Source organism: Gekko japonicus, unplaced genomic scaffold (assembly GCF_001447785.1).
Source record: "Gekko japonicus isolate JY-2015 unplaced genomic scaffold, Gekko_japonicus_V1.1 scaffold4738, whole genome shotgun sequence".
NCBI lineage: Eukaryota > Metazoa > Chordata > Lepidosauria > Squamata > Gekkonidae > Gekko > Gekko japonicus.
This window is the reverse complement of record NW_015160977.1, coordinates 5,707-17,421: the sequence shown is the minus strand read 5'-3', so window position 1 is coordinate 17,421 and position 11,715 is coordinate 5,707. Positions and strand designations below refer to the sequence as shown.

At 48.6% G+C, this 11,715-nt stretch overlaps 1 protein-coding gene across 1 annotated transcript in view; it reads right to left on the bottom strand.

Annotated features, from left to right (window-relative positions):
* Nucleotides 1–11,715, bottom strand: part of LOC107122415 (transmembrane protein 59-like) — a gene marked incomplete at its 5' end in the record, with an annotated part of 18,459 nt that overhangs the window by 1,231 nt on the left and 5,513 nt on the right. The window contains one exon of the mRNA XM_015425511.1: nucleotides 11,478–11,595. Within this exon, the coding sequence (XP_015280997.1) occupies nucleotides 11,478–11,595 (118 nt within the window). The remainder of the gene's footprint in view (nucleotides 1–11,477; nucleotides 11,596–11,715) is intronic.

Here is an 11,715-nt window from a genome sequence, read left to right as displayed (position 1 = left end):
CAAGAAGACAGAGCATCACTGCCCCAGACATAAGAACACAAGAGAAGCCAATGTTGATCAGGCCAATGGCCCATCCGGCCCAACACGCTGTGTCACACAATGGCCAAAAATACCAGGTGCCCTCAGGAGGTCCACCGGTGGGGCCAGGACATTAGAAGCCCTCCCACTGTTGACCCCACCCCCAGCACCAAGAATACAGAGCATCCCTTGCCCCAGACCGAGAGTCCCTATCTATACCTTGTGGCTAATAGCCACTGATGGACTTCTGCTCCATATGCTTATCTAATTCCCTTTTGAAGCCGTCCATGCTTGTAGCCGCCACCCCCTCCTGTGGCAGTGAATCCCATGTGTTCATCACTCTTTGGAACTGAGGAACTGCTCTGTCAGGAAGTTCTTCCTAACGTTTAGCCAAAGACTCTTCTGATTTAACTTCAACCCATTGGTTCTGGTCCGACCTTCTGGGGCAACAGAAAACAGAAGGGACTCGAACGGGAGACCTCCGAGGAAGTCCAGGGTCGCGACACAGAGGCAGGCAATGGCCAGCCGCCTCTGTCTGTCTTCTGCCCTGACCTGGGTGGCCCAGGCTAGCCTCGTCAGCTCTCAGAAGCTAAGCAGGGTCGGCCCTGGTTAGTATTTGGATGGGAGACCACATAATCCAGTCCAAGGTCGCTACGGTGAGGCAGGCGATGACAAACCACCTCTGAACGTCTCTTGCCTCGAAACCCCACGAGGGGTCGCCCTAGGTCAGCTACAACTTGATGGCACCCTTCCACCACCGCATCCGAGGAAGCCTGCGTAGGGGTGCGCGGCTGGTCAGTTCATCGGCCGAACACATTTGGATGGACACAGCAACTCCTGAACGTGTTTTTTCCCCGTGCTTTGTTTTGAACTTATCGTTGGAAACATCTGTTCATGGGCAACCAATGCAACGGTCCCTTCATTTGAAAAGCTGCGTCGAGGATGTGTGGCACATTATTTATTTATTTAGGTATTTTTACCCCGCCCTCCCCGCGAGCGGGCTCAGGGCGGCTTACAAGGGGCGAAAGCCCATACATAAAATCCAATAAAACAATAAAATCATAAGCAACAACACTACTAACAACAATAAGGTGCTTACAGTATCAAGATGGTCTTTGAGTGGTTATGATGGTATCTTCCAACAGCCCCATTGGGGTACCACTGTCCAGTAGATCGTTCGTGCCAGTCCCATGTTATCAATGCCACATAGTTTATGGCTGGGCTACCAAGGGCCATTCCCGATCTCGATGGTATTGCCACCATTGGTGGTGGTGGCAGTGAAAGCCTGGCGGAAGAGCTCCGTCTTGCAGGCCCTGCAGAACTGCATAAGGTCCCGCAGGGCCCTGATCTCCTCCGGGAGCTCATTCCTTCGGGAGCTCATTAAAACAGAAGATAAATATGGACAAACATGACCCAATCAGGAAATAAGTATAAAGACAACAGTCGGGAGAGTCTGACCCACAAATCAAGCAGTCGCCAAGATTATAATACATAGGAAGCCTTTTCTTTGCAAGTCTTGGTGACTGCTCGATTTGTGGGTCAGACTCTCACGACGGCTGCCTGCATATTAAAACATAACACTCTGCTTTCTTTGGGGAGACAGAAGAGAGGTATAGATAGTACAGTGTTCACACGATACGTTTTCAAGAGAAAGAAAAAAGTTACTACCACGGCAATGAATATTAATGACGACATTGGGAGGAGAAGAAGGGATTGGATTTACACCCTGCCCTTCTCAGAATGGCTTACAATCTTCTTCCCTTCCCCTCCCCTGTGAGGTAGATGGGGCTGAGAGAGCTCTCTCGAGGACTGCTCTTGAGAGAATGGCTCTGAGATACCTTGTGACTGACCCAAGTCCATTCATTTTATTGTTCATAGACCCATAAGTCATAAACAAAGAGACAGGGTATAATACAAAATACAACATATATACAAACAGTACATTACAATTACAATTTCACAAAATTAAGCAATTGGATCGCACGGGCGATCTCCGGCTTTTTTTTTTTAACGTTCACTTTATAGTGTTATAGTGTTATAGCGCTATAACGCAACAGCATTATATCAACCCCACTGGAATGCCTGGAGTGTTTTGTTATAGTGCTATAGCGCTCTAAAGCGAATATTCAAAAAAAAAAAAAAGCTGGAGATCGCCCGCACGGGCGAAAAACGGTGGGGGGAAAGCGATGCAGTCTGAAATGGCAAACCACTTCAGATCCAGCTCTTTACCGGAAGGGTAAAGCCATGTGTGAAATGGCAGCCCTATACCAGTTTACTCCATGACGGATCAAAAACAGCTTCAAAACGGGTTTAAAAGGGTAATGTGAAATTCCTCAATTTAATTCTGGGTATAACCTTTCACGCGCGTGCACACTTCGTCAGATACAATTTGAGGAAGTGTGCATGCACACGTGTGCTTACACCCATCGTCAAGCTCTGTCGGCCTCCAAGGTGCCGCCGGACTCAAACTCTGTTCTGCTGCTGCAGACTGATACGGCGACCCCGCCAGGTCCGTCTGAAGCAGCAGAACAAAGTTGGAGCTTTGGAAGAAGAAGAAGAGAAGAGATTGGATGTATACCCCGCCCTTCACTACCCAAAGGAGTCTCAGAGCGGCTTACAAACTCCTTCCCCTTCCCCTCCCCACAACAGACACCCCGTGAGGCAGGTGGGGTTGAGAGAGCCCTGACAGAAACTGCCTTTTTCCAAGAACAGCTCTTATCGGAGCTACGGCTTGCCCAAGGTCATCCAGCAGGTGCAAGTGGAGGAGTGGGGAATCAAACCCGGTTCTCCCAGATTAGAGTCCGCGCACTTAACCACGACACCAAAAGTCTCCTCCAGCTGATGAAATGCCTTCTCTGCATCTAAAGAGGGCAGCCAGAGGAATGTGTTTTGCTGTAAATAATAATTAAGAGCTGTCAACATACAGTTGACTTATGGTGATCCCTCATGAGGTTTTCAAGGCAAGGGACGTTCGGGGCTGGTTTGCCATTGCCTGCCTCTCCATAGTGACTCTGGACTTCCGTGGTGGTCTCCCATCCGTGTACGAAACAGGGCCGACCCTGCTTAGCTTCCCAGCTCTAACAAACTGGGGCTCGTCTGGGCTATTCAGGCAGCTGTGTTTTGTTTTAGAGATGAATAACATTTACAAGTATGTTAGATGTTGCCAGAGATTTGTCTTTCGGGGATAAAACCAGACTGATAGATCTGGATTAATACTGTTGTGTATGCATGAGTCACTTCTGACAGCCAACGGGGGAGTGAATTTTTTTTAACGTCCTATTTCAGCAGGGAAATCAACCTATATGGAGAATAATGTTCCAAATCCAAGCCTGGATGGCCCAGGCGAGCCCAATTTTGTCAGAGCTGGGAAGCTAGATAGGGTCAGCCAGGCCTGTCGCTACAGTGGGCTTTCGGGGGCGCTGCCCCCTTTTTAAAGGCACAGCCCCACAAGAATTTCTCCTGTAAATGCTTTTTTCAATCATTTTGAAACATTTTTAAAGGCATGTGCTCCTTTAAGCAGAGTGGGGTGCTGCAGTTGACTAATTCCCGCACTGAGCAAAGGGGTTGGAGTAGGTGACCTCTAGGATCCCTTCTAGCTCTTTGTCAAGAAACTGGTCTCCTTGAAGAGAGTTTTTCTGCCTAAGTGTTCGCTTTCTTGACTACAGAATTCATCCCCCCCCCCCGCCGGCACCCCTCTTTCACAGCACAGCTCCACTAGACTCTATCAGATCACCTCTAAAGCCTGTCACAAAAGGCCCCGAACAAAATTCATACGCATGACCAGAACCCCTTACATTATCCTTTGACTGACGCCACAATGACGGGAGGAAATTCTGGTGTGAGGAGACTGTAAGAGCAGCACCCCATTCCTGGTTATACAGTAACTAAGTGGTGCTCTCCTGAAGGAAGGATGTGCAGTTCCAGTCAGCTCCAAGTTATTTGTTCCTTTGAGCACTAGAGGTCAGTGAACAGCACTGAAGTGTATTGAAGTAACCCCCCCCGCCTGCCGGCTTGTTCTCAGGATTGTTGCTGCTTAGGCTGGCAGAAGTGATTAACTTGCAGCAGCTGAGAACTGAGAACCGCTAAAGTGGCTGACAGTTCGCAATGTAGAGAGCTATCCTGGTAACAGCTTTCTTTTGGCTAAACGGTTAATAGGCTATGGATGATCACTAGCGTAAGAACAACCCCTATGTAGAATAAGAAGACTCAGAGAGAGAAGAGTAGCTGAGTCGTAATCCTCAGATTCCTGGCTTTTCTTTACACACTGAGAACTTCAGCCCCACCAGAAAACAAATTTGCCCCGCAAGCCACAAAATCCTGGCGACGGGCCTGGGGTCAGCGCTGGTTAGTACTTGGATGGGAGCAGGGGTCATTTCCTAGAAAAAGAGGTGCAGGAGCTCATTAGCATAGCTCATTAGCATAACTTATTTGCATATGCCACACACCCCTGACACCACCGGACGTATGTCAGAAGGCAACACCCACCGCTCAGGCTCCACTGGATTGTTTTGGATTGCTAGCTATTGGGGGGGGGGGCATGCAGATCTGTCCTCACAGAGGAGGGAGAGCTTGTACCTGAATAAAACTTGGTCTTAAAGGTGCCACTGGACTATTTGGGACCAGGGGGCTGGGGCTCTGCAACTTACCTGGCTGCTTCTTGCTCTGACTGAGGGCTGCTGGGAGGAGGGGGTGGGCCTTGCTGCATGTGCCCGCCCCCTGGGCTCTTTACTGCCGGAGCTCCGCTCCTGTGCGCTCCTGCAGGAAATGATCCCTGGATGGGAGACTGGAAAAGCAGAGGCAAGCGATGGCAAACCACTTCTGAATGTCTCGTGCCTCGAAAAACCCTACGGGATCGCCGTAAGCCGGCTGCAGCTGGACAGAACTTTCTACCGCCACCGGGGAACAACGTTCCAAGTCCAGACCTGGATTTTGGGATTGCAATACACCCTTGGGATTTTGGGATTACGATACAGCGGGAGCCATCCAATGATCTAGAATAGAACTACTTGCTAAGAGTCGACAGATGCCTGAATTTTTCATAGGACTCCACCAGGAGAGACTGTCCCTTTCCGGGGTTTTATTGCTTTTGAGGGGTTTGATATCTTATATCTTATTGCTCTTGAGGGCTTTTATAGCTTGTTATACTTTGATCGAGGGACAATTTTGTGCTCAGAGGAGACGGGGTTTTTTTCGAAGTCCTTCCGCAGATAAGATTTTAAGCTGCTGTTGCTCCGTTTGTCAGAAGTGCCTGGTGACTTGTACCTCTGAAGGCTTACTGAGGAAGCAATTATTTCCACCCTTTAATCCGGGAACATCGGCTGTTGTGAAGATAAGCACCTCAGTGAGCAATCGGCTGGCTTTTTGCCCCCTCCCTCCTATTCACAATACGCCTGCCTGAGGTAGTCCGAACAAAGCTTCTTTGGAGCTTTAAGAGTATCTATTTTTCTCCCTGTTTCTTTTTCTAGGAACCTCAGAATGTTTTGAGAGCGTGTTTTTTAATGAGAAGCTTCTACATCAGGTTTCTGGAATGCAGGCTACCCAGTAGCTTTTTCTCAGAAGAAGAAGATAAGGTCTGTTCGTGCCATCTCAAAACGTATCTTAAATGCATCTCAGACTTTGTCTTCCTTTCTCTTCACCACGGCAATTTGTACTGACATCCGGGTAATCCTGGATTTCCATCCCAGTTCGGTCTGGTATGGATTCCTCCTATTCAACCTGTCTGCAAAAACAGTCATGAGGAAGTTAGAGCTGGAAGAGTCAAAAATCGGGGTAAAGATTGGAGGAAGGAATACCAACCGTCTTCGATATGCTGGAGGCACAACCCTCCTCTCGGAAACTAAAGAAGGCCTGGAATACCCAATCGAGAAAATCAAAGAGGAAAGTGAGACGTTTGGCCTCATCCTAAACGTCAAAAAGGCCAAGTTCGTGGCCACCGAGGAGAAGAGAAACGTCAAAATTAACAGTTGACGATGAAGAGATCGAATGTGTGGAAGAAACGTCAAAATTAACAGTTGACGATGAAGAGATCGAATGGGTGGAAGAAACGTCAACATTAACAGTTGACGATGAATAGATCGAACGTGTGGCAGAAACGTCAAAATTAACAGTTGACGATGAATAGATCGAACGTGTGGAAGAAACGTCAAAATTAACAGTTGACGATGAATAGATCGAATGTGTGGAAGAAACGTCAAAATTAACAGTTGACGATGAAGAGATCGAACGTGTGGAAGAATTCTTAGGTTCTTAGGATCGCGGATCAACCAAAATGGCCAATGCAGTCCAGAAATAAAACGTCGAATCATGCCTGGTCACACAGCCACGATGAGCATGAATCGAATGTGGAAGAGCAAGGACATCAGCCTAGCAACCAAATGCAGAGTAGTCTGTGCTATTGTGTTCCCCATAGCAACCAACGGCCGTGAAAGTTGGACCATGAGGAAGCAAGACAGGAGGCAAAGCGACTCATTTGAGCTGTGGTGCTGGAGAAAACTCCTGCGCATTCCTTGGACAGCAAAGGTGACAAAGAAGCAAGTACTGGAGTGCATAAAACCAGACATGCCGTTGGAAGGGGGGGGAAATCAGAAAAATTGCGACCGACTTATTTCGGCCACGTCATGCGGAAGAACTCACTAGAAAAAAGCAATTAGTGCTTGGATCAGTTAGCGGCAAAAGGAAACCGGGCCACCAAAGAACACGGTGTCGAGACACCATAAAAGCCGACACCAGCCTGAGCAGGGAATGACTCAAAGAAACAGTACGAGATTGGGAAATGTGGAGAGCGCTGGCCCACGGAATCGCCAAGAGTCAGACACGACTGAATGGCCAACAGCAACAACATGGATTCCTCCAACAAGAATAAGCAGTGCAACCCTAAAAAGGTAAAGGTAAAGGTTTCCCTTGCTCGAAAGCCAGTCGAATCCGACTCTAGGATTGCGGTGCTCATCTCCGTTTCCAAGCCGAAGAGCCAGCGCTGTCCGAAGACATTTCCGTGGTCATGTGGCCGGCATGACTAAACACCAGGGCGCACGGAACGCTGTTACCTTCCCACCGAAGTGGTACCTATTTATCTACTTGCAATTTCTTGCTTTTGAACTGCTAGGTTGGCAGGAGCTGGGACTAGAGACAGGAGCTCACTCCGTCATGCGGCACACTCGGGTCTTGAACGGCTGAACTACCGACCTTCCACAGCCTGCAGTTCAGCGGCTTAACCACTTGAGCCACCGCAGCTCCAGTGCAACCCTAAACAAAGCTAAATTCCTCCAAGTCCATTGAAGACAATGGGCATAAGGGAGCATAACTCTGCTTCGAATCACACTGGGAGAACCCTGTCCGGCATCCCTGACCAACAGGGGTTAAGATGGTGACAGAGGCCTTTGTTGAGTTAGTGTGAGCTGGCTCACCGTTTTTTTTAGCCTCCGGGCTCACACATTTTTGTCTTCGCTCAGGAAGGAGGGCTCCAGAGCAAGCTACTTGATGCAGCAAGCCAAATGGCTCGCTCACAACTTTCATGCCAAGAGCTCACAAAGTAAGAATCTTTGCTCACAGGACTCCACAGTTTAGAGGGAGCGTTGATGATGACGTACCCTCATTCCAGTGATGTTTCGTTGGTTGTCAGTGATTTCAAGTCTCTGGGATAGATCTTGGAAAATGCCTCCAGAACATTTCTTGTACAGCCGGGAGGCCCCTTTTTCTGTCTTCAGCCAGCATTCTCTCTTCAACGACATGTTGCGTAAATTAAGATCCCTGTTTTCCAGCGGAAGGGCACACCCTATGCGCCCATTCAATGGTAGGAGCCACCCCGTCATCGAGGCTCATGAGCTACGAAACGAACACCCATGAAGCTTCCTTACACTGAGTCTCGGATCCTTGATCCGTCAAGGTCAGTATCGTCTACTCAGACTGGCAGCAACTCTCTAGGGGGCTCAAGTCGTTCCTTTCATCTACTGCCCGATCATTTAACCGGAGACGGCAGGGATCAAACCTGGAAACATTCGCATGCCTGGCAGATGCTCTACTGCTGAACCATGGGCCATGCTGGAAAGCCATCTGGCGGTAAAGTTGACAGGTCCAATGCTCCCCCCTAAGCTGTGGAGTCTTGTGAGCAAAAATCCTACTTTGTGAGCGACTGGCATTCAAGTTGTGAGCGAGCGATTTGGCTGCTGCATACATTAGTTCGCTTTGGAGCCCTCCTTCCGGAGCCGGGACAAAAATGCATGAGCCGGACGCTAAAGAACTGTGAGCTGGCTCACACTGACTCAGCTTAGCGGGAACACTGGTTCTGACCAATGCTCCCTCTAAGCTGTGGGGTCTTGTGAGCAAAAATCCTACTTTGTGAGCAGCTGGCGTTAAAGTCGTGAGCAAGCGATTTGGCCGCTGCGTAAATTAGTTTGCTCTGGAGCCGTCCTTCCTGAGCCAAGACAAAAATGTGTGAGCCGGAGGCTAAAAAACTGTGAGCTGGCTCACACTAAATCAGCTTAGAGGGAACACTGGTTCTGACCCTAAAACCTGAGGTTATGATGACACCCACTATTTTTCAAACTTCCAACTTTGCATTTTCATTATCCTTCTGGATGCTGCAAGGCAAGAATTCCTCTTCGCCAAAGAACATCTCGCTTCCTGTGGCTGCATTTGCCCTGCCGGCTGCTTCAGGCACAACGCTTTGCAAATCATTAACCAGAAACTTTTATGGGCTCCAGAAGAAACTCTCATTTAGGTGCCAATCTGCTCTGTTGTTTCACAAATTCCTCTAGGAGGATTCGGAGTGGGAAAGCCTCAGCTCCAAAGCAACCTGGATTCTCTATCGGCCACTTTATCTTCTATAGCAGAGGTGTCAAACTCATTTGTTACAAGGGCTGGATCTGACATAAATGTCATTTTGTCTGGCCGAGCCAAGTGTGCCATGCAATGTAATGCCAGGTAAAGGTAAAGGTTTCCCTTGCTCGAAAGCCAGTCAAATCCGACTCTAGGGATGCGGTACTCATCTCCGTTTCCAAGCAGAAGAGCCAGCGCTGTCCGAAGACGTTTCCGTGGACATGTGGTCGGCATGACTAAACGCCGAGGCACATGTAACACTGTTACCTTCCCACTGAAGCGGTACCTATTTATCTACTTGCAATTTCTTGCTTTTGAACTCCTAGGTTGGCAGGAGCTCAGACCAGAGATGGGAGCTCACTCCGTCAAGTAGCACTCGGGTCTCGAACTGCCGAACTACCGACCTTCAGGTCTGCAGTTCAGCTTCTTAACCACTTGAGCCACCGCATGCCAGGTACCGCAGATATAAATTTTATAAAGGACACAGGCGAACCCAATTAACAATATTATTTTTTACACAAAATACAAACAAAAGCAATTGATTCCCAGCAGTGAAAGCAACTGATTAATTGTGGAACCCACAAAAGCCCCTATAAATGCATTTAATCATATGCAAGACTAGGTTTTTTCGAAGGGATACCATAAAAGGGCGTGTAACTTACATTTTGATACATGCCAGTTGCTTGCGGGCCAGGTAAGAGCCCCGGATGGGCCGGTTCGTCCCCCAGGCCTTGTGTTTGACACCTCTGTTCCGTAGCTTTTGTACTGTCTCACCTCCCCTGTATTTTACAGGATCCTTGTTTACACTGGGAATACCCTTATCTGTCTTGCTCATTTCCCAAAAGGATAAGTTAAAAAAAAAATGTAGCTGAGGTTCAGAGCTGATCCCCAGTGCAAGACAATTGTTATTATTATTTCTTTATTAGAATATTCCTATCCCTCCTCAGGGAGCTGCGGTGGCTCAAGTGGTTAAGACGCTGAACTGCAGGCTGTGGAAGGTCGGTAGTTCAGCAGTTCAAGACCCGAGTATGCCGCATGATGGAGTGAGCTCCCGTCTCTAGTCCCAGCTCCTGCCAACCTAGCAGTTCGAAAGCAAGAAATGGCAAGTAGATAAATAGGTACCACTTTGGTGGGAAGGTAACAGCGTTCCGTGCGCCCTGGTGTTTAGTCATGCCGGCCACATGACCACGGAAACGTCTTCAGACAGCGCTGGCTCTTCGGCTTGGAAACTGAGATGAGCACCGCAACCCTAGAGTCGGATTCGACTGGCTTTCGAGCAAGGGAACCTTTACCTTTACCTATCCCTCCTCTCCTATTAGCTGAAGGCACATTTTCCCAGAAGTACACAGCACCATAGGCTTGGTATGTGACATTTAAGAGGGCAGCCATATTGCTCTGTAGAAGAACAGCTAGAGTCGAGTCCAGCAACACCTTAGAGACCAACAAAATTTTGGGAGTAGAAGAAGAGGAGGGATTTATACCCCACCCTTCACTCGGAGTCTGAAAGCGGCTTCCAATCTCCTTTCCCTTCCCCTCTCCACAACGGACACCCTGTGAGGTAGGTGGGGCCGAGAGAGCTCTTTCGAGGACTGCTCCTGAGAGAACAGCTCTGAGAGAACTTGTGACTGACCCAAGGTCACACCAGCAGCTGCAGGTGGAGGAGTGGAGAATCAAACCCAGTTCTCCCAGATTAGAGTCTACACGCTTAACTGCTACACCAAACTGGCTCTCTTTTTCTGATATAAAGGGAACTTTAACTCTCCTATGCTCATACTCCGAACATCTCGTTCGTCTCTAAGGTGCTACTGGACTCAAATCTAGCTTTAGGTTAATACGTTTACGCAGCCTTAGAGCAACGGAAAGCCATGATGCAGAGTAACTGCGAGCACAGAAACGCTTAACTGCTACACCAAACTGGCTCTCTTTTTCTGATATAAAGGGAACTTTAACTCTCCTATGCTCATACTCCGAACATCTCGTTCGTCTCTAAGGTGCTACTGGACTCAAATCTAGCTTTAGTTTAATACGTTTACGCAGCCTTAGAGCAACGGAAAGCCATGATGCAGAGTAAATGCGAGCACAGAAACGCTTAACTGCTACACCAAACTGGCTCTCTTTTTCTGATATAAAGGGAACTTTAACTCTCCTATGCTCATACTCCGAACATCTCGTTCGTCTCTAAGGTGCTACTGGACCCAAATCTAGCTTTAGTTTAATACGTTTACGCAGCCTTAGAGCAACGGAAAGCCATGATGAAGAGTAACTGCGAGCACAGAAACGCTTAACTGCTACACCAAACTGGCTCTCTTTTTCTGATATAAAGGGAACTTTAACTCTCATATGCTCATACTCCGAACATCTCGTTCGTCTCTAAGGTGCTACTGGACCCAAATCTAGCTTTAGGTTAATACGTTTACGCAGCCTTAGAGCAACGGAAAGCCATGATGCAGAGTAACTGTGAGCACAGAAACACTGGAGTGGACGGCAGCAATGTGGATTTCAGGAGTACTCTTCCAGTCAAGCAGAACCCCAAATTTCCCCCATTTTTTTTTTAAAAAACGGATGAATGAATTCATAACCAACTGCAGTCTTCTGACTACATCTTTCGTGTCTGTGGCCTAAACCTCCCAAGGGTTCCCCCTCACCTGGGTCTTGACGTGCTGATCCGGGGCGGTCACCAGGCTGGCGCAGCTGAGCCACAGCATCACCATGATGGAGAGGAAGAGACAAGCGGCCAGGATCCAGCGAGGCAGCCCTGAACGCCTGTAACACCCGGATGCCCCCCGCCAGAGAGAGACGACCAGATTATGGCTGGCCATGGGGGCGGAGGGAACTTCTAATTGGCTGATGGAGAGGTAGAGGGGGAAAGAGCAGGCCGGTGGG